The 23301-nt window shown below is 47.6% G+C and overlaps 1 protein-coding gene and 1 pseudogene across 2 annotated transcripts in view; one reads left to right on the forward strand and one right to left on the reverse strand.

Annotated features, from left to right (window-relative positions):
- Positions 1–23301, forward strand: part of KATNBL1 (katanin regulatory subunit B1 like 1) — an 82451-nt gene that overhangs the window by 50990 nt on the left and 8160 nt on the right. For both annotated transcript variants that reach the window (XM_063948198.1, XM_063948199.1), the window contains exon 6: positions 13802–13852. In XM_063948198.1, the coding sequence (XP_063804268.1) occupies positions 13802–13852 (51 nt within the window). The remainder of the gene's footprint in view (positions 1–13801; positions 13853–23301) is intronic.
- LOC134981821 (5S ribosomal RNA) lies at positions 20467–20585 on the reverse strand (annotated as a pseudogene).

Consider the following 23301-nt stretch of genomic DNA (forward strand, 5'->3'; position numbering starts at 1 on the left):
CACAATGAAGATTCTATGTCACGTGCACGTGTATTTAAGTGGCACAAAACTGTGACGGTCGAGAGGATGTCAGATGATGAATGTCCCGGAAGGCCTTGCACATCAAAAACAAATGGAAATGTAGAAAAAAAATTTAAAATTGTTTGAAATTAACAGTCAACTCACATCCGAATTATAGCAGAAATGGTATATATCGACAAATAAACGATTAGGCAAGTTTTGCATCAAGACCTTAACGTGACAAAAGTTTGTGCTGAGATGGTTCCACGGCTTCTCACTGCCGAGCAGAAAAAAAATTGAAAATAAATTTTCTCTATCGTCCTAAGTGGATGCTGGGGTTCCTGAAAGGACCATGGGGAATAGCGGCTCCGCAGGAGACAGGGCACAAAAAAGTAAAGCTTTTACCAGATCAGGTGGTGTGCACTGGCTCCTCCCCCTATGACCCTCCTCCAGACTCCAGTTAGATTTTGTGCCCGAACGAGAAGGGTGCAATCTAGGTGGCTCTCCTAAAGAGCTGCTTAGAGAAAGTTTAGCTTAGGTTTTTTACTTTACAGTGAGTCCTGCTGGCAACAGGATCACTGCAACGAGGGACTTAGGGGAGAAGTAGTGAACTCACCTGCGTGCAGAGTGGATTTGCTGCTTGGCTACTGGACACTAGCTCCAGAGGGACGATCACAGGTACAGCCTGGATGGTCACCGGAGCCGCGCCGCCGGCCCCCTTGCAGACGCTGAAGAGAGAAGAGGTCCAAAATCGGCGGCTGAAGACTCCTGAGTCTTCATAAAGGTAGCGCACAGCACTGCAGCTGTGCGCCATTTTCCTCTCAGCACACTTCACACAACAGTCACTGAGGGTGCAGAGCGCTGGGGGGGGGCGCTCTGAGAGGCAAATAAAAACCTTATTAGAGGCAAAAAATACCTCACATATAGCCCACAGAGGCTATATGGAGATATTTAACCCCTGCCTAACTTCAAAAATAGCGGGAGACGAGCCCGCCGAAAAAGGGGCGGGGCCTATCTCCTCAGCACACAGCGCCATTTTCTCTCACAGAAAAGCTGGAGAGAAGGCTCCCAGGCTCTCCCCTGCACTGCACTACAGAAACAGGGTTAAAACAGAGAGGGGGGGCACTGATTTTGGCGATATTGTATATATATAAAAGATGCTATAAGGGAGAAACACTTATATAAGGTTGTCCCTATATAATTATAGCGTTTTTGGTGTGTGCTGGCAGACTCTCCCTCTGTCTCCCCAAAGGGCTAGTGGGTCCTGTCCTCTGTCAGAGCATTCCCGGTGTGTGTGCTGTGTGTCGGTACGTGTGTGTCGACATGTATGAGGACGATGTTGGTGAGGAGGCGGAGAAATTGCCTGTAATGGTGATGTCACTCTCTAGGGAGTCGACACCGGAATGGATGGCTTATTTAGAGAATTACGTGAGAATGTCAACACGCTGCAAGGTCGGTTGACGACATGAGACGGCCGACAATCTATTAGGACCGGTCCAGGCGTCTCAGAAACACCGTCAGGGGTTTTAAAAACGCCCATTTACCTCAGTCGGTCGACACAGACACAGACACGGACACTGAATACAGTGTCGACGGTGAATAAACAAACGTATTTCTCATTAGGGCCACACGTTAAGGGCAATGAAGGAGGTGTTACGTGTTTCTGATACTACAAGTACCACAAGAAAGGGTATTATGTGGGAGTGAAAAAACTACCTGTAGTTTTTCCTGAATCAGATAAAATAAAATGAAGTGTGTGATGATGCGTAGGGTTACCCCGATAGCAAATATTGGCGTTATACCCTTTCCCGCCAGAAATTAGGGTACGTTGGGAAACACCCCTTAGGGTGATAAGGCGCTCACACGCTTATCAAGTGGCGTTACCGTCTCCAGATACGGCCGCCCTCAAGGAGCCAGCTGATAGGAAGCTGGAAAAATATCCTAAAAAGTATATACACACATACGGTGGTTATACTGCGACCAGCGATCGCCATCAGCCTGGAGATGCAGTGCTGGGTTGGCTTGGTCGGATTCCCTGACTGAAAATATTTTATTCATGTAGAGCATTTAATAGGATGCATTCTATATATATGTATGTGAGATGCACAGAGGGATATTTGCTCTCTGGCATCAAGATAAGTGCGTTGTCCATATCTCCCAGAAGATGTCAGGGACACGACAGTGGTCAGGTGATACAGATCCCATACGGCAGATGGAAGTATTGCTGTATAAAGGGAAGGAGTTATTTGGGGGTCGGTCCATCGGACCTGGGGACCACAGCAACAGCTGGGAAATCCAACCTTTTTTACCCCAAGTTACATCTCAGCTAAAAAAGACACCGTCTTTTCAGCCTCAATCTTTCCTTTCCCATGAGGGCATGCAGGCAAAAGGCCAGTCATATCTGCCCAGACATAGAGGTAAGGGAAGTAGACTGCAGCAGGCAGCCCTTTCCCAGGAAAAGAAGCCCTCCACCGCGTCTGCCAAGTCCTCAGCATGACGCTGGGGCCGTGCAAGCGGACTCAAGGTGGGGGGGTAGTCTCAAGAGTCTCAGGGCGCAGTGGGATCACTCGCAAGTTGACCCCTAGATCGTACGAGTATTATCCCAGGGGTAAAGATTGGAGAGTCGAGACATCTTCTCCTCGCAGGTTCCTGAAGTCTGCTTTACCAACGGCTCCCTCCGACAGGGAGGCAGCATTGGAAACAATTCACAAGCTGTATATCCAGCAGGTGATAATCAAAGTACCCCTCCTACGACAAGGAAAAGGGTATTATTTTTCCACACTATATTGTGGTACTGAAGCCAGACGGCTTGGTGACACATAGTCTAAATCTAAAATGTTTGAACACTTACATAAAAGGTTCAAATCGAGATAAAGTCACTCAGAGCAGTGATAGCGAACCGGAAAAAAGGGGACTATATGGTGTCCCTGGACATCAAGGATTACCTCCATGTCCAAATTTTGTCCTTCTCATCAAGGGTACCTCTGGTTCGTGGTACAGAACTGTCAATATCAGTTTCAGACGATGCCGTTTGAATTATCCACGGCACCCCGGGCCTTTTTACCAAGGTAATGGCCGAAAAGATGTTTCTTCAAAGAAAAAAGGCATCTAAATTATCCCTTACTTGCACGACCTAAAAAGGGCAAGTTCCAGAGAACAGTTGGAGGTCGGAAGAGCACTATCTAAAGTAGTTCTTCGACGGCACGACTGGATTCTAAATATTCCAAGAATCGCAGCTGTTTTCCGACGATACGTCTGCTGTTCCTAGGGATGATTCTGGACACGGTTCAGAAAAAGGTTTTTCTTCCCGAGGAAAAAGCCAAGGAGTTATCCGACCTGTCAGGAACCTCCTAAAACCAGGAAAGGTGTCTGTACATCAATGCACAAGAGTCCTGGGAAAAATGGTGGCTTTTTACGAAGCAATTCCATTCGGCAGATTCCATGCAAGAATTTTCCAAAGGGATCTGTTGGACAAATGGTCAGGGTCGCATCCTCAGATGCACCTGCGAATAACCCTGTCGCCAAGGACAAGGGTATATCTTCTGTGGTGGTTGCAAAAGGCTCATCTATTGGAGGGCCGCAGATTCGGCATACAGGATTTGATCCTGGTGACCACGGACGCCAGCCTGAGAGGTTGGGGAGCAGTCACACAAGGAAGAAACTTCCAGGGGGTATGGACGAACCTGGAAAAGTCTCTTCACATAAACATTCTGGTACTAAGAGCAATCTAAAATGCTCTAAGCCAGGCGGAACCACTCCTGCAAGGAAAACCGGTGTTGATTCAGTCGGACAACATCACGGCGGTCGCCCATGTAAACAGACAGGGCGGCACAAGAAGCAGGAGTGCAATGGCAGAAGCTGCCAAGATTCTTCGCTGGGCGGAGAATCACGTAATAGCACTGTCAGCAGTGTTCTTCCCGGGCGTGGACAACTGGGAAGCAGACTTCCTCAGCAGACACGATATTCACCCGGGAGAGGGGGGTCTTCATCCAGAAGTCTTCCACATGCTAATAAACTGTTGGGAAAGACCAATGGTAGACATGATGGCGTCTCGCCTCAACAAGAAACTGGACAAGTATTGCGCCAGGTCAAGAGATCCACAGGCAATAGCTGTGGACGCACTGGTAACACCTTGGGTGTACAAATCAGTATATGTGTTTCCTCCTCTGCCTCTCATACCAAAGGTATTGAAGATTATACGGTGAAGAGGAGTAAGAACAATACTAGTGGCTCCGGATTGGCCAAGAAGGACTTGGTACCCGGAACTTCAAGAGTTGGTCACGGACGACCCGTGCCCTCTACTTCTGAGAAGGGACCTGCTACAACAGGGTCCCTGTCTCTTTCAAGACTTACCGCGGCTGCGTTTGACGGCATGGCGTTTGAACGCCAGATCCTAAAAGGGAAAGGCATTCCAGAAGAAGTCATTCCTACCTTGATTAAGGCAAGGAAGGAAGTCACCGCGAAACATTATCACCGCATTTGGCGAAAATATGTCGCGTGGTGCGAGGATCGGAGTGTTCCGACGGAGGAATTTCAACTGGGTCGTTTCCTACATTTCCTACAATCAGGATTGTCTATGGGTCTCAAATTGAGATCTATTAAGGTTCAAATTTCGGCCCTGTCAATATTCTTCCAAAAAGAATTGGCCTCAGTTCCTGAGGTACAGACTTTTGTTAAAGGAGTACTGCATATACAGCCTCCTGTGGTGCCTCCGGTGGCACCGTGGGATCTAAATGTAGTTTTAGATTTCCTCAAATCCCATTGGTTTGAACCATTGAAAAAGGTGGACATGATGGCGTCTCGCCTCAACAAAAAACTGGACAGGTATTGCGCCAGGTCAAGAGATCCGCAGGCAATAGCTGTGGACGCGCTGGTAACGCCTTGGGTGTACCAGTCGGTGTATGTGTTTCCTCCTCTGCCTCTCATACCAAAAGTATTGAGAATTATACGGCAAAGAGGCGTAAGAACGATACTAGTGGTTCCGGATTGGCCAAGAAGGACTTGGTACCCGGAACTTCAAGAGATGATCACGGAAGATCCGTGGCCTCTACCTCTAAGGAGGGACTTGCTTCAGCAGGGTCCCTGTCTGTTTCAAGACTTACCGCGGCTGCGTTTGACGGCATGGCGGTTGAACGCCGGATCCTAAAGGAAAAAGGCATGCCGGAAGAAGTCATTCCTACTTTGATTAAAGCAAGGAAGGAAGTAACCGTGCAACACTATCACCGCATTTGGCGAAGATATGTTGCGTGGTGCGAGGATCGGAGTGCTCCGACGGAGGAATTTCAACTGGGTCGATTCCTACATTTCCTGCAATCAGGATTGTCTATGGGTCTCAAATTGGGATCTATTAAGGTTCAAATTTCGGCCCTGTCGATTTTCTTTCAAAAAGAATTGGCTTCAGTTCCTGAAGTCCAGACTTTTGTTAAGGGAGTGCTGCATATACAGCCTCCTGTGGTGCCTCCAGTGGCACCGTGGGATCTCAATGTGGTTTTGGAATTTCTAAAATCTCATTGGTTTGAACCACTAAAAAAGGTGGATTTAAAATATCTCACATGGAAAGTGACCATGTTACTAGCCCTGGCTTCGGCCAGGAGAGTGTCAGAACTGGCAGCTTTATCTTACAAAAGCCCATATCTGATTTTCCATTCGGACAGGGCAGAACTGCGGACTCGTCCGCATTTTCTCCCTAAGGTGGTGTCAGCATTTCATCTGAACCAGCCTATTGTAGTGCCTGCGGCTACAAGTGACTTGGAGGACTCCAAGTTACTGGACGTTGTCAGAGCATTAAAAATATATATTGCAAGGACAGCTGGAGTCAGAAAATCTGACTCGTTGTTTATATTGTATGCACCCAACAAGATGGGTGCTCCTGCGTCTAAGCAGACGATTGCTCGTTGGATCTGTAGCACAATCCAACTTGCACATTCTGTGGCAGGCCTGCCACAGCCTAAATCTGTTAAGGCCCACTCCACAAGGAAGGTGGGCTCATCTTGGGCGGCTGCCCGAGGGGTCTCGGCATTACAACTTTGCCGAGCAGCTACGTGGTCAGGGGAGAACACGTTTGTAAAATTTTACAAATTTGATACTCTGGCTAAGGAGGACCTGGAGTTCTCTCATTCGGTGCTGCAGAGTCATCCGCACTCTCCCGCCCGTTTGGGAGCTTTGGTATAATCCCCATGGTCCTTTCAGGAACCCCAGCATCCACTAGGACGATAGAGAAAATAAGAATTTACTTACCGATAATTCTATTTCTCGGAGTCCGTAGTGGATGCTGGGCGCCCATCCCAAGTGCGGATTATCTGCAATAATTGTACATAGTTATTGTTAACTAATTCGGGTTATTGTTTAGGAAGCCATCTTCAGAGGCTCCTCTGTTATCATACTGTTAACTGGGTTTTGATCACAAGTTGTACGGTGTGATTGGTGTGGCTGGTATGAGTCTTACCCGGGATTCAAAATTCCTCCCTTATTGTGTACGCTCGTCCGGGCACAGTACCTAACTGAGGCTTGGAGGAGGGTCATAGGGGGAGGAGCCAGTGCACACCACCTGATCGGAAAGCTTTACTTTTTGTGCCCTGTCTCCTGCGGAGCCGCTATTCCCCATGGTCCTTTCAGGAACCCCAGCATCCACTACGGACTCCGAGAAATAGAATTATCGGTAAGTAAATTCTTTTTTTTTTTTATTTTCAGTGAGACCTGCTGGCAACAGGCTCACTGCATCGAGGGACTAAGGGGAGAAGAAGCGAACTCACCTGCATGCAGAGTGGATTGGGCTTCTTAGGCTACTGGACATTAGCTCCAGAGGGACGATCACAGGCCCAGCCATGGATGGGTCCCGGAGCCGCGCCGCCGTCCCCCTTACAGAGCCAGAAGACTGAAGAGGTCCGGAAAATCGGCGGCAGAAGACGTCCTGTCTTCACTAAGGTAGCGCACAGCACCGCAGCTGTGCGCCATTGCTCTCAGCACACTTCACACTCCGGTCACTGAGGGTGCAGGGCGCTGGGGGGGGGGGGGGGCGCCCTGAGACGCAATAAAAACACCTTTTTTGGCAAAAAAATACATCACATATAGCTCCTGGGCTATATGGATGTATTTAACCCCTGCCTATTTTTACATAAAAAAGTGGGAGAAAGGCTCCGCCCCTTTTTCGGCGGCCTATCTCCTCAGCACACTGGCGACATTTTTTCCTCACAGCTCCGTTGGAGGAAGGCTCCCTGACTCTCCCCTGCAGTCCTGCACTACAGAAACAGGGTAAAACAAGAGAGGGGGGGCACTAAATTGGCATATAAATATATACAGCAGCTATATTAGGGAAAAACACTTATATAAGGTTATCCCTGTATATATATAGCGCTCTGGTGTGTGCTGGCAAACTCTCCCTCTGTCTCCCCAAAGGGCTAGTGGGGTCCTCTCTTCGATAAGAGCATTCCCTGTGTGTCTGCTGTGTGTCGGTACGTGTGTGTCGACATGTATGAGGACGATGCTGGTGTGGAGGCGGAGCAATTGCCGGTAATGGTGATGTCACCCCCTAGGGAGTCGACACCGGAATGGATGGCTTTGTTTATGGAATTACGTGATAATGTCAGCACGTTACAAGAATCAGTTGACGACATGAGACGGCCGGCAAACCAGTTAGTACCTGTCCAGGCGTCTCAGACACCGTCAGGGGCTGTAAAACGCCCTTTACCTCAGTCAGTCGACACAGACCCAGACACGGACACCGAATCTAGTGTCGACGGTGAAGAAACTCTCCCTCTGTCTCCCCAAAGGGGTAGTGGGGTCCTGTCCTCTATCAGAGCATTCCCTGTGTGTGTGCTGTGTCGGTACGTTGTGTCGACATGTATGAGGAGGAAAATGGTGTGGAGGCGGAGCAATTGCCTGTGTTAGTGATGTCACCCCCTAGGGAGTCGACACCTGACTGGATGGTCTTATGGAAAGAATTACGTGATAGTGTCAGCACTTTACAAAAGACTGTTGACGACATGAGACAGCCGGCAAATCAGTTAATACCTGTACAGGCGTCTCAAACACCGTCAGGGGCTCTAAAGCGCCCGTTACCTCAGGTCGATACAGACACGGACACTGACTCCAGTGTCGACGGTGAGGAAACAAACGTATTTTCCAGTAGGGCCACACGTTACATGATCACGGCAATGAAGGAGGTTTTGAACATTTCTGATACTACAAGTACCACAAAAAAGGGTATTATGTGGGGTGTGAAAAAACTACCCGTAGTTTTTCCCGAATCAGATGAATTAAATGAGGTGTGTGATGAAGCGTGGGTTTCCCCCGATAAAAAACTGCTAATTTCTAAAAAGTTATTGGCATTATACCCTTTCCCGCCAGAGGTTAGGGCGCGTTGGGAAACACCCCCTAGCGTAGATAAGGCGCTCACACGCTTATCAAAACAAGTGGCGTTACCGTCTCCTGATACGGCCGCCCTCAAGGAACCAGCTGATAGGAAGCTGGAAAAAATCCTTAAAAGTATATACACACATACTGGTATTATACTGCGACCAGCAATCGCCTCAGCCTGGATGTGCAGTGCTGGGGTGGCTTGGTCGGATTCCCTGACTGAAAATATTGATACCCTGGATAGGGACAATATATTATTGACTATAGAGCATTTAAAGGATGCATTTCTATACATGCGAGATGCACAGAGGGATATTTGCACTCTGGCATCAAGAGTAAGTGCGATGTCCATTTCTGCCAGAAGAGGATTATGGACGCGACAGTGGTCAGGGGATGCGGATTCCAAACGGCATATGGAAGTATTGCCGTATAAAGGGGAGGAGTTATTTGGGGTCGGTCTATCGGACCTGGTGGCCACGGCAACGGCTGGAAAATCCACCTTTTTACCCCAAGTCACCTCGCAGCAGAAAAAGATACCGTCTTTTCAGGCTCAGTCCTTTCGTCCCCATAAGGGCAAGCGGGCAAAAGGCCACTCATATCTGCCCCGGGGCAGAGGAAGGGGAAAAAGACTGCAGCAGACAGCCTCTTCCCACGAACAGAAGCCCTCCCCCGCTTCTGCCAAGTCCTCAGCATGACGCTGGGGCCTTACAAGCGGACTCAGGCACGGTGGGGGCCCGTCTCAAGAATTTCAGCGCGCAGTGGGCTCACTCGCAAGTGGACCCCTGGATCCTGCAGGTAGTATCTCAGGGGTACAAATTGGAATTCGAGACGTCTCCCCCTCGCCGGTTCCTGAAGTCTGCTTTACCAACGTCTCCCCCCGACAGGGAGGCGGTATTGGAAGCCATTCACAAGCTGTATTCCCAGCAGGTGATAATCAAGGTACCCCTCCTACAACAGGGAAAGGGGTATTATTCCACGCTGTTTGTGGTACCGAAGCCGGACGGCTCGGTGAGACCCATTTTAAATCTGAAATCCTTGAACACTTACATAAAAAGGTTCAAGTTCAAGATGGAGTCACTCAGAGCAGTGATAGCGAACTGGAAGAAGGGGACTATATGGTGTCTCTGGACATCAAGGATGCTTACCTCCATGTCCCAATTTGCCCTTCTCACCAAGGGTACCTCAGGTTTGTGGTACAGAACTGTCACTATCAGTTTCAGACGCTGCCGTTTGGATTGCCAACGGCACCCCGGGTCTTTACCAAGGTAATGGGCGAAATGATGATTCTTCTTCGAAGAAAAGGCGTCTTAATTATCCCTTACTTGGACGATCTCCTGATAAGGGCAAGGTCCAGAGAACAGTTAGAGGTCGGAGTAGCACTATCTCAAGTAGTACTACGACAGCACGGATGGATTCTAAATATTCCAAAATCGCAGCTGATTCCGACGACACGTCTGCTGTTCCTAGGGATGATTCTGGACACAGTACAGAAAAAGGTGTTTCTCCCGGAGGAGAAGGCCAAGGAGTTATCCGACCTAGTCAGGAACCTCCTAAGACCAGGCCAAGTGTCAGTACATCAATGCACAAGGGTCCTGGGAAAGATGGTGGCTTCTTACGAAGCGATTCCATTCGGCAGATTCCACGCAAGAACTTTTCAGTGGGATCTGCTGGACAAATGGTCCGGATCGCATCTTCAAATGCATCAGCGGATAATCCTGTCTTCAAGGACAAGGGTGTCTCTCCTGTGGTGGTTACAGAGTGCTCATCTCCTAGAGGGCCGCAGATTCGGCATTCAGGATTGGGTCCTGGTGACCACGGATGCCAGCCTGAGAGGCTGGGGAGCAGTCACACAGGGAAGAAATTTCCAGGGCTTGTGGTCAAGCATGGAAACGTCACTTCACATAAATATCCTGGAACTAAGGGCCATTTACAATGCCCTAAGTCAGGCAAGACCTCTGCTTCAGGGTCAGCCGGTGTTGATCCAGTCGGACAACATCACGGCAGTCGCCCACGTAAACAGACAGGGCGGCACAAGAAGCAGGAGGGCAATGATGGAAGTGGCAAGGATTCTTCGCTGGGCGGAGAATCATGTGATAGCACTGTCAGCAGTGTTCATTCCGGGAGTGGACAACTGGGAAGCAGACTTCCTCAGCAGACACGATCTTCACCCGGGGGAGTGGGGACTTCACCCAGAAGTCTTCCACATGATTGTGAACCGTTGGGAAAAACCAAAGGTGGACATGATGGCGTCCCGGCTCAACAAAAAACTGGACAGATATTGCGCCAGGTCAAGGGACCCTCAGGCAATAGCTGTGGACGCTCTGGTAACACCGTGGGTGTACCAGTCAGTGTATGTGTTCCCTCCTCTTCCTCTCATACCAAAAGTACTGAGAATCATAAGAAGGAGAGGAGTAAAGACTATACTCGTGGCTCCGGATTGGCCAAGAAGGACTTGGTACCCGGAAATTCAAGAGATGCTCACGGAAGACCCGTGGCCTCTACCTCTAAGAAAGGACCTGCTCCAGCAGGGACCATGTCTGTTCCAAGACTTACCGCGGCTGCGTTTGACGGCATGGCGGTTGAACGCCGGATCCTGAAGGAAAAAGGCATTCCGGATGAAGTCATCCCTACCCTGATCAAAGCCAGGAAGGATGTAACCGTACAACATTATCACCGTATTTGGCGTAAATATGTTGCGTGGTGCGAGGCCAGGAAGGCCCCTACCGAGGAATTTCAACTGGGTCGTTTCCTGCATTTCCTGCAAACAGGACTGTCTATGGGCCTCAAATTAGGGTCCATTAAGGTTCAAATTTCGGCCCTGTCAATATTCTTCCAAAAAGAACTGGCTTCTGTTCCTGAAGTTCAGACGTTTGTCAAGGGAGTACTGCATATACAGCCTCCTTTTGTGCCTCCAGTGGCACCTTGGGATCTCAATGTAGTTTTGGGATTCCTAAAATCACATTGGTTTGAACCACTCACCACTGTGGACTTAAAATATCTCACATGGAAAGTGGTAATGCTGTTAGCCCTGGCTTCAGCCAGGCGTGTCTCAGAATTGGCGGCTTTATCCTATAAAAGCCCTTACCTAATTTTTCATACGGACAGGGCAGAATTGAGGACTCGTCCTCAATTTCTCCCTAAGGTGGTTTCAGCTTTTCACTTAAACCAGCCTATTGTGGTGCCTGCGGCTACTAGGGACTTGGAGGATTCCAAGTTGCTGGACGTAGTCAGGGCCCTGAAAATATATGTTTCCAGGACGGCTGGAGTCAGAAAATCTGATTCGCTGTTTATCCTGTATGCACCCAACAAGCTGGGTGCTCCTGCTTCTAAGCAGACGATTGCTCGTTGGATTTGTAGTACAATTCAGCTTGCACATTCTGTGGCAGGCCTGCCACAGACAAAATCTGTAAAAGCCCATTCCACACGGAAAGTGGGCTCATCTTGGGCGGCTGCCCGAGGGGTCTCGGCTTTACAACTTTGCCGAGCAGCTACTTGGTCAGGGGCAAACATGTTTGCTAAATTCTACAAATTTGATACCCTGGCTGAGGAGGACCTGGAGTTCTCTCATTCGGTGCTGCAGAGTCATCCGCACTCTCCCGCCCGTTTGGGAGCTTTGGTATAATCCCCATGGTCCTTTCGGAGTCCCCAGCATCCACTAGGACGTTAGAGAAAATAAGAATTTACTTACCGATAATTCTATTTCTCATAGTCCGTAGTGGATGCTGGGCGCCCATCCCAAGTGCGGATTGTCTGCATTACTTGTACATAGTTATTGTTATTGTGAGCCATCTTTTCGGAGGCTCCTTCTGTTATCATGCTGTTAACTGGGTTCAGATCACAAGTTGTACGGTGTGATTGGTGTGGCTGGTATGAGTCTTACCCGGGATTCAAAATCCTTCCTTATTGTGTACGCTCGTCCGGGCACAGTATCCTAACTGAGGCTTGGAGGAGGGTCATAGGGGGAGGAGCCAGTGCACACCAGGTAGTCCTAAAGCTTTTTACTTTTGTGCCCAGTCTCCTGCGGAGCCGCTATTCCCCATGGTCCTTTCGGAGTCCCCAGCATCCACTACGGACTATGAGAAATAGAATTATCGGTAAGTAAATTCTTATTATATATATATATATATATATATATATATATATATATATATATATATAAAATGTGTAATTATTATTATTATTATTATTTTTTTTTGCATAAGGCTGATTGTAGTCCAGATAAGGTTCTGCGAGGAACTGCTGATGTATAAAGCTCACTCTTAGCTTTGTTGCAGATTATTCTGTATTTGTCTGTTCTCTGCAGTACGTGCTTTGCAATATGTCATTTTTAAATCTACCCCCAGTGTATGGCTAGAAAAATGATGGTGCATGTACATTGTGACATCTAATACAAAGGGGCAGATGTATTGAGCCTGGAGAGGGGATATAGAAGTGATAAGTACAAGGTGATAAAGCACCAGCCAATCATTACGGATTTGAAAAATGACAGGTGCTGATTGGCTGGTGCGTTATCACCTTACACTTATGACTGCTTTATCTTTTCTCCAGGCTTAATACATCTGCCCAAAGTACTGTACTGTAGTGGCTGACAAAAGAACAAATTAGACAAACCATGCATTTCTGTTTCAGCTTTTGTTCATTATATGTACACATTTTTCGGAATCTTTTAGGAATTTTTATGAATCCATAAATTATATTAGGTGTCCTTTTAATAGTCTCTTAGGGAAGAGTGAAAAAGATTCATCATATACTGTTTAAGCTTTGTTTTTTGTTTTTTGTTTCTCATCAACCTTAAGAACAATGTCACTAGATTTACTTTCCAAAACTTTTGCACATCATTTATACCCCTTTCAGATCTCCAATGCCGGATCCCACTCGGGAATTGGAATCTGGTCCTTACCCGGGTGGGATCCGGCATTGGAGCCTCTGCGCTGGCTTTCCGACCCGGCAATATGCCGGGTCGGTTGCCATAGCAGCGGGGGGCGGAGCCGGGGTGAAGGCGGCGCTGGGAGATGAGCTCATCTCTGCGCCGCCTCTCCCCATGTAGTAAACAGGTCGACCCGGGAACCTGTTTACGCTGCCACTGACCTGGTATTCAACTCAGGAATAACCCTTCTTATTACCCGGGTTGATTTACCGGGTCAGGCGACCCGGGAATTCTCATGGGGCCCTTTCACATCGCACACTGACCCGTGTCGACCCGGAAATATGCCGTGCCGATACGGAGTTATTTTTGTGATGGTAAAGGGGTATTAGTAGTGCATTGGAAAATAGTCAATTTGATGTTTACAGTAGGTTTTTTTTTTTGTCTGTTTTTTTTTTTTTTCTTTGCTTTATGTAATAGTTCTTTTGGCCCAGTATTCTGTATTTTTTCTTCTCCTGTACCATAAAAAAGAATAGAATGTTTAATTAGTACGTATAGCTGATACTCCTCCTGTCTCCACAGGATGCAAGATTTAGGGGTGATAGCAGATTGTCTTCCAGTTTTGACAAACAGGTAATTCCCACTTTATTACTTATTTACATAGAGCCACTGCATAACACTGAAAAGGATTGGGGTTTGGAATCTTCACTGGATTGGATTGCAATTTTCAAAAAAAATCAATTAAGAATAGAAAGAATATTTGTAATAACCAATGTATTGCTGCTGACTCTGCCTCGAGGGTGGTTGGTGGTGCTCCCAGAAGTTAGTTCAGAACAAACTATTTAATGGGGAATAGAAGCAAGAAGACTTGTTGAGTCTTTCTGGGGCACTCTCTAAATGAAATACAGGTTGAGTATCCCTTATCCAAAAATCAAAATCCCACATTTTTCAGTATAGAGAGAGATAGAGATATAATGGGATTTTGGATAAGGGATACTCAACCTGTAGTATAATATGTATATTAAGTATTATTGGAAATTATGATTACACAGAGGTGTAACTGTAATTTAAAACTTGATTTCTCTATCGTCCTAGTGGATGCTGGGGTTCCTGAAAGGACCATGGGGAATAGCGGCTCCGCAGGAGACAGGGCACAAAAAGTAAAGCTTTTCCGATCAGGTGGTGTGCACTGGCTCCTCCCCCTATGACCCTCCTCCAGACTCCAGTTAGATTTTTGTGCCCGGCCGAGAAGGGTGCAATCTAGGTGGCTCTCCTAAAGAGCTGCTTAGAGAAAGTTTAGCTAGGTTTTTTATGTTACAGTGATTCCTGCTGGCAACAGGATCACTGCAGCGAGGGACTGAGGGGAGAAGGAGTCAACTCACCTGCGTGCAGGATGGATTGGCTTCTTGGCTACTGGACATCAAGCTCCAGAGGGACGATCACAGGTACAGCCTGGATGGTCACCGGAGCCGCGCCGCCGGCCCCCTTGCAGATGCTGAAGACAGAAGAGGTCCAGAATCGGCGGCTGAAGACTCCTGCAGTCTTCTAAAGGTAGCGCACAGCACTGCAGCTGTGCGCCATTTTCCTCTCAGCACACTTCACACGGCAGTCACTGAGGGTGCAGGGCGCTGGGAGGGGGGCGCCCTGGGAGGCAAAATGAGTACCTATAAAGGCTAAAAATACCTCACATATAGCCCTAGAGGCTATATGGAGATATTTAACCCCTGCCTGATTTCTCAAAATAGCGGGAGACGAGCCCGCCGGAAAAGGGGCGGGGCCTATCTCCTCAGCACACGGCGCCATTTCCTCTCACAGCTCCGCTGGTCAGGACGGCTCCCAGGTCTCTCCCCTGCACTGCACTACAGAAACAGGGTAAAACAGAGAGGGGGGGCAAATTTATGGCGATATTTTTATATAACAAAGCAGCTATAGGGGAGCACTTATTATAAGGCTATCCCTGATATATATATAGCGCTTTTGGTGTGTGCTGGCAAACTCTCCCTCTGTCTCCCCAAAGGGCTAGTGGGTCCTGTCTTCATTAGGAGCATTCCCTGTGTGTCTGCTGTGTGTCGGTACGTGTGTGTCGACATGTATGAGGACGATATTGGTGTGGAGGCGGAGCAATTGCCAAATATGGGGATGTCACCTCCTAGGGGGTCGACACCAGAATGGATGCCTTTATTTATGGAACTACGGGATAGTGTCAACACGCTAAAGCAGTCGTTTGACGACATGAGACGGCCGGACAATCAATTAGTGCCTGTCCAGGCGACTCAAACACCGTCAGGGGCTGTGAAACGCCCTTTGCCTCAGTCGGTCGACACAGACCCAGACACAGGCGATGACTCCAGTGGTGACGGTGACGAATCAACCGTATTTTCCAGTAGGGCCACACGTTATATGATTTTGGCAATGAAGGAGGCGTTACATTTAGCTGATACTACAGGTACCACTAAACAGGGTATTATGTGGGGTATGAAAAAACTACCTATAGTTTTTCCTGAATCAGAAGAACTAAATGACGTGTGTAATGAAGCGTGGGTTGCCCCTGATAAAAAGCTGATAATTTCAAAGAAATTATTGGCATTATACCCTTTCCCGCCAGAGGTTAGGGAGCGCTGGGAAACACCTCCTAGGGTGGACAAGGCGCTAACACGCTTATCTAAACAAGTGGCGTTACCCTCTCCTGAGACGGCCGCACTTAAAGATCCATCAGATAGGAGGATGGAAAATATCCAAAAAAGTATATACACACATGCAGGTGTTATACTACGACCAGCTGTAGCAACTGCCTGGATGGGCAGTGCGGGGGTAGTTTGGTCAGAATCCCTGATTGAAAATATTGATACCCTGGACAGGGACAATATTCTACTGTCGTTAGAACAAATAAAGGATGCATTTCTTTATATGCGTGATGCACAGAGGGATATATGCACACTGGCATCACGGGTAAGTGCTATGTCCATTTCGGCCAGAAGAGCTTTATGGACGCGACAGTGGACAGGCGATGCGGATTCAAAACGGCATATGGAAGTTTTGCCGTATAAGGGGGAGGAGTTATTTGGAGTCGGTCTATCAGATTTGGTGGCCACGGCTACAGCCGGGAAATCCACCTTTCTACCTCAAGTCACTCCCCAACAGAAAAAGGCACCGACTTTTCAACCGCAGCCCTTTCGTTCCTTTAAAAATAAGAGAGCAAAGGGCTATTCATATTTGCCACGAGGCAAAGGTCGAGGGAAGAGACAGCAACACGCAGCTCCTTCCCAGGATCAGAAGCCCTCCCCGGCTTCTACAAAAGCCTCAGCATGACGCTGGGGCTTCTCAAGCGGACTCGGGGACGGTGGGCGGTCGTCTCAAAAATTACAGCGCGCAGTGGGCTCACTCGCAAGTAGATCCCTGGATCCTGCAGATAATATCTCAGGGATACAGGTTGGAATTAGAGACAGATCCACCTCGCCGTTTCCTGAGGTCTGCTTTACCAACGTCCCCCTCCGAAAGGGAGACGGTGTTGGAAGCCATTCACAAGCTGTACTCTCAGCAGGTGATAGTCAAGGTACCTCTTCTGCAACAAGGGAAGGGGTATTATTCCACTCTTTTTGTGGTACCGAAGCCGGATGGCTCGGTAAGGCCTATTCTAAATCTGAAGTCCTTGAACCTGTACATAAAGAAGTTCAAGTTCAAAATGGAGTCACTCAGAGCAGTGATAGCGAACCTGGAAGAGGGGAACTTTATGGTATCCTTGGACATCAAGGATGCGTATCTCCACGTTCCAATTTACCCCTCACACCAGGGGTACCTCAGGTTCGTTGTACAAAACTGTCACTATCAGTTTCAGACGCTGCCGTTCGGATTGTCCACGGCACCTCGGATCTTTACAAAGGTAATGGCCGAGATGATGATTCTTCTTCGAAGAAAAGGCGTATTAATTATCCCATACTTGGACGATCTCCTAATAAGGGCGAGGTCCAGAGAACAGCTAGAGATGGGATTAGCACTGTCTCAAGAAGTGCTAAAACAGCACGGGTGGATTCTGAATATTCCAAAATCCCAGTTAATGCCGACAACTCGTCTGCTGTTCCTAGGGATGATTCTGGACACGGTTCAGAAAAAGGTTTTTCTCCCGGAGGAAAAAGCCAAGGAGTTATCCGAGCTTGTCAGGAACCTCCTAAAACCAGGAAAGGTGTCTGTACATCAATGCACAAGAGTCCTGGGAAAAATGGTGGCTTCTTACGAAGCGATTCCATTCGGCAGATTCCACGCAAGAATTTTCCAAAGGGATCTGTTGGAAAAATGGTCAGGGTCGCATCTTCAGATGCACCTACGGATAACCCTGTCTCCAAGGACAAGGGTGTCTCTTCTGTGGTGGTTGCAGAGTGCTCATCTATTGGAGGGCCGCAGATTCGGCATACAGGATTGGATCCTGGTGACCACGGACGCCAGCCTGAGAGGCTGGGGAGCAGTCACACAAGGAAGAAACTTCCAGGGAGTATGGACGAGCCTGGAAACGTCTCTTCACATAAACATTCTGGAACTAAGAGCAATATACAATGCTCTAAACCAGGCAGAACCTCTGCTTCAGGGAAAACCGGTATTGATCCAGTCGGACAACATCACGGCAGTCGCCCATGTGAACAGACAGGGCGGCACAAGAAGCAGGAGGGCAATGGCAGAAGCTGCAAGGATTCTTCGCTGGGCAGAGAATCATGTGATAGCACTGTCAGCAGTGTTCATCCCGGGAGTGGACAACTGGGAAGCAGACTTCCTCAGCAGACACGATCTTCACCCGGGAGAGTGGGGACTTCATCCAGAAGTCTTCCACATGCTGGTAACCCGTTGGGAAAGACCAATGGTGGACATGATGGCGTCTCGCCTCAACAAAAAACTGGACAGGTATTGCGCCAGGTCAAGAGATCCGCAGGCAATAGCTGTGGACGCGCTGGTAACGCCTTGGGTGTACCAGTCGGTGTATGTGTTTCCTCCTCTGCCTCTCATACCAAAAGTATTGAATTATACGGCAAAGAGGCGTAAGAACGATACTAGTGGTTCCGGATTGGCCAAGGAGGACTTGGTACCCGGAACTTCAAGAGATGATCACGGAAGATCCGTGGCCTCTACCTCTAAGGAGGGACTTGCTTCAGCAGGGTCCCTGTCTGTTTCAAGACTTACCGCGGCTGCGTTTGACGGCATGGCGGTTGAACGCCGGATCCTAAAGGAAAGAGGCATGCCGGAAGAAGTCATTCCTACTTTGATTAAAGCAAGGAAGGAAGTAACCGTGCAACATTATCACCTAATTTGGCGAAAATATGTTGCGTGGTGCGAAGATCGGAGTGCTCCGACGGAGGAATTTCAACTGGGTCGATTCCTACATTTCCTGCAATCAGGATTGTCAATGGGTCTCAAATTGGGATCTATTAAGGTTCAAATTTCGGCCCTGTCGATTTTCTTTCAAAAAGAATTGGCTTCAGTCCCTGAAGTCCAGACCTTTGTTAAGGGAGTGCTGCATATACAGCCTCCTGTGGTGCCTCCAGTGGCACCGTGGGATCTAAATGTGGTTTTGGACTTCCTAAAATCTCATTGGTTTGAACCACTAAAAAAGGTGGATTTGAAATATCTCACATGGAAAGTGACCATGCTTCTAGCCCTGGCTTCTGCCAGGAGAGTGTCAGAATTGGCAGCTTTATCTTACAAAAGCCCATATCTGATTTTCCATTCGGACAGGGCAGAACTGCGAACTCGTCCGCATTTTCTCCCTAAGGTGGTGTCAGCATTTCATCTGAACCAGCCTATTGTAGTGCCTGCGGCTACAAGTGACTTGGAGGACTCCAAGTTACTGGACGTTGTCAGAGCATTAAAAATATATATTGCAAGGACAGCTGGAGTCAGAAAATCTGACTCGTTGTTTATATTGTATGCACCCAACAAGATGGGTGCTCCTGCGTCTAAGCAGACGATTGCTCGTTGGATCTGTAGCACAATCCAACTTGCACATTCTGTGGCAGGCTTGCCACAGCCTAAATCTGTAAAGGCCCACTCCACAAGGAAGGTGGGCTCATCTTGGGCGGCTGCCCGAGGGGTCTCGGCATTACAACTTTGCCGAGCAGCTACGTGGTCAGGGGAGAACACGTTTGTAAAATTTTACAAATTTGATACTCTGGCTAAGGAGGACCTGGAGTTCTCTCATTCGGTGCTGCAGAGTCATCCGCACTCTCCCGCCCGTTTGGGAGCTTTGGTATAATCCCCATGGTCCTTTCAGGAACCCCAGCATCCACTAGGACGATAGAGAAAATAAGATTTTACTTACCGATAAATCTATTTCTCGGAGTCCGTAGTGGATGCTGGGCGCCCATCCCAAGTGCGGATTATCTGCATAAGTTGTACATAGTTCTTGTTAACTAATTCGGGTTATTGTTAAAGGAAGCCATCTTTCAGAGGCTCCGCTGTTATCATACTGTTAACTGGGTTTAGATCACAAGTTGTACGGTGTGATTGGTGTGGCTGGTATGAGTCTTACCCGGGATTCAAAATCCTCCCTTATTGTGTACGCTCGTCCGGGCACAGTACCTAACTGGAGTCTGGAGGAGGGTCATAGGGGGAGGAGCCAGTGCACACCACCTGATCGGAAAAGCTTTACTTTTTGTGCCCTGTCTCCTGCGGAGCCGCTATTCCCCATGGTCCTTTCAGGAACCCCAGCATCCACTACGGACTCCGAGAAATAGATTTATCGGTAAGTAAAATCTTATTTTATTTACTACACAACAGGTAGTCAGACGTCAGACGATCACAAAACACAAAGTTAAACTTATTAAATATGTTACTCACTTTTGATCGTTTGCCTATTCCGTGTCTCTATGGGACTAAATATGGCAAAGGTGAGTTTGAATAATATCAGATGTTTCTCAGAGCAAAAGTTTCTATTTTTCTGATCTTTCTATCAATGTATACAAATTTAGTGTATTCACATGTGGTTAAGAAACAGAAAAGAGGCTTATTGACTCCAAAACCCTGCTGAATAACTGTTTGCGTATCAATAATTAGTAGTGCAAGATCCAAAACGATGGGGGTGGTAGGGAATAATTCCACAATAGTATTTGTTAAATTACTGGACAGTGTCAAAAGAACCAGTCACTTTTGCTTTTGCCCATCTGTTACCATCGAATGGGCAATGATAGAGTTTGTGCGCCCAGATATTCTGGTTTGGAAGGAAGAAAAGTACACTTCTGCTTTCCTGGATAAAAGGGTAGAATCCCTTACTACAGTACCGGGTATTCCCAGAGGGTCTCCCTTTCTGGTACTGACCTGGCCCAACAATGCTTGGCTTCCAAGATCAGATGAGATTGGGCATTTCCAGTGTGGTATGACTGTAGATAGTCGGGTTATTCATACTGGGATACCCAACCTGGATGAGAGAGTGTTTTTGAAAAGAAATGAGTTCTTGAGAGATGAGGTGAGTATGAAAAAAAGAATGGGAAGGAAGGTAAGCATTACACTTCTGCTGTCCACAAGGGGGCCTCTGTTGCTATTTGATGCATTGCAGAGAGCAACCCTATGTTGTGGATGAGAGAGTGTGAAAAAGAAGGAAATACTTCAGATATATCAATATGCAAAAATATCTGTGAGCCAAACAAAATGCAGGCACTAGATAAAGCATTCAGTATAGTTTAGATGTGCTCTGCGGTTTATTACAAATGACCAACTACCACATAAATGGTTAATTCAGATGTATCAATATGCATCAATCCCACACATGCAGGCATAATATAGAATGATCTGCGTAATGTGGTCAGAACCAAACAAGATATAGGTACAATATAAGGCACTCAGTATGGTTTAGTCAAGTTCTGCAGTTTATTACAGATAACTATCTATATGGTAATTGGTTATCTCCAATTTAACAAAATATCTTAACTGCAGGCACAATGTGGTGCACTTCAACGTAATGTAATTGTAATCAAACCAGAGTAGTAATTTGCTGGGTCACAGTCCCATAACTGTTGGTAAGGGAGAGTTTTTCACACACAAATGGTTAACTCGGATGTATAAATATGCAAAGATATCAGTAAACCAAGAAAAATATAGGCATAATATGGAGCCTAAAATATGGAATATCAAAAAAATGTAGGCACGATATATTGTGTCATTACAGACTTTCTTAGTGGGTCATATTAGCACGTAAACAGTTAATTCTGATGTGCCAGATATAAATGGTTAATTCAGGCACGATATGGAGCACTCAGTATGGTGTGGTCAGACTCTGCGGTTTGTCACAACCAACTATTAACTGCAGACACAATATAGGGCACTAAATCATTAGACATTTCTTAATGTATGTTCATACAATACCACAGCTTGCCAAAGCTCCGATGTCCTCGGAGACTCTGTAGCCCAGCTCTCCTGTGTGCAAGACACAGGGTGGAGTGGGCGGATCCCCGCTGCCGCTGTCTATGCTGAGTGGGAGCCGGGGATAAAGATTCCAAATGGTGGTCTCCTATTAAGATCTGGGGAACCATACTTGGTGCATATCATGCACTCGGGAAAGGAGTCAGCCTGCTGGAGCTCCGTCATGGGGATTCCGGAAGTGACGTACGTTTCGCTCGGGGGAGCTTGTTCACCTGATCGACAAATACTATTGTGGAATTATTCCCTACCATCCCTTTCATTTTGGATCTTGCACTACTAATTATCGGTTATTCAGCAGGGTTTTGGAGTCAATAAGTCTCATTTCTGTTTCTTAACCACATGTGGATACACTGATTTTTATACGTTGATAGAACAGAAAAATAGAAACTTTCGCTCTGAGAAACATCTGATGTTATTCAAACTCGCCGTTGCCATATTTAGTGCCCATAGAGACACGGGGGTATATTTACTAAAATTCGTGTTTGTGCCGATTTGATTGGAGTTTAATCTCGAATTTTACGTCTTTTGCTGCAACTTTTTTAATTCATTTTCGGCAATTTACTAAGCTGCCGAGTTTTTCTCACCGATGTAGATGTCCTTCGTATTATCGGGCAGTGTTTTACGAGAGTGATTAGTAAAACACTGCCGGACATCACACAATGAAGCCCGGCCGGATCAGTGAGATCCATGCAGGGCTTCATTGTGTACAGTATTTAAAGTGTTAAAGTAAATAAAAAAAATTGCGTGAGGTTCCCCCTCCTAAGCATAACCAGCCTCGGGCTCTTTGAGCCGGTCCTGGTTGTAAAAATACAGGGGGGAAAATGCGTAGGGTCCCCCCATATTTATACAACCAGCACCGGGCTCTGCGTCCGGTCCTGGTTCAAAAAATACGGGGGACAAAAGATGCAGGGGTCCCCGTATTTTTTAAATCCGCACCGGACTCCACTAGCCAGAGAGATAATGCCACAGCCGGAGGACACTTTTTTTATTTGGGTCCCTGCGGCCGTGGCATTACCCTGGCCGGGGTTCCCTGGAGGAGTGGGGACCCCTTAAATCAAGGCCCCCAGGGGTGAAGCCCGAGGCTGTTCCAGGCACTCCTGGACGGTTGGTGCCGGCTGATAGCCTTTGTGTAAAAAGAGAATATTGTTTTTTGTCGTAGAACTGTAAGTCCCAGCAAGCCTCACCCGCAAGCCGGTACTTGGAGAACCACAAGTACCAGCATGCGGTGAAATAACGGGCCCTCTGGTACCTGTAGTTCTACAACAACAAAAAATACCCCCAAAAAACCACAAGAGAGACACCGTAAAAGTGAAATTTTATTCAGACACACACACGGTATCAGTACGAACTCCCGCCGGACGGGATCCCGGCGATCGGAATCCCGACTGACACAATCCAGAAAAAGGGGGGCAAGCGCAACGCAGCCCCTTGCGGGCTCGCTGCGCTTGCCACGCCGCGGGCACGGTGCCTCGCTACGCTCGGCACACTAATTTATTCTCGCTCTATGGGTGTCGTGGACACCCACAGAGGGAGAATATGTCGGGATTGTGTCGGTATTCCGACCGGCGGGATCTTGATCGCATCCCTTACACACTCACATACTTGCCTACATCCAATGCTGAGAATCGCGTCCACTTGTCCATGTAGAATCCACGGAGGACCTGTAAAAATAAAATTATACTTAC

Source organism: Pseudophryne corroboree, chromosome 12 (assembly GCF_028390025.1).
Source record: "Pseudophryne corroboree isolate aPseCor3 chromosome 12, aPseCor3.hap2, whole genome shotgun sequence".
NCBI lineage: Eukaryota > Metazoa > Chordata > Amphibia > Anura > Myobatrachidae > Pseudophryne > Pseudophryne corroboree.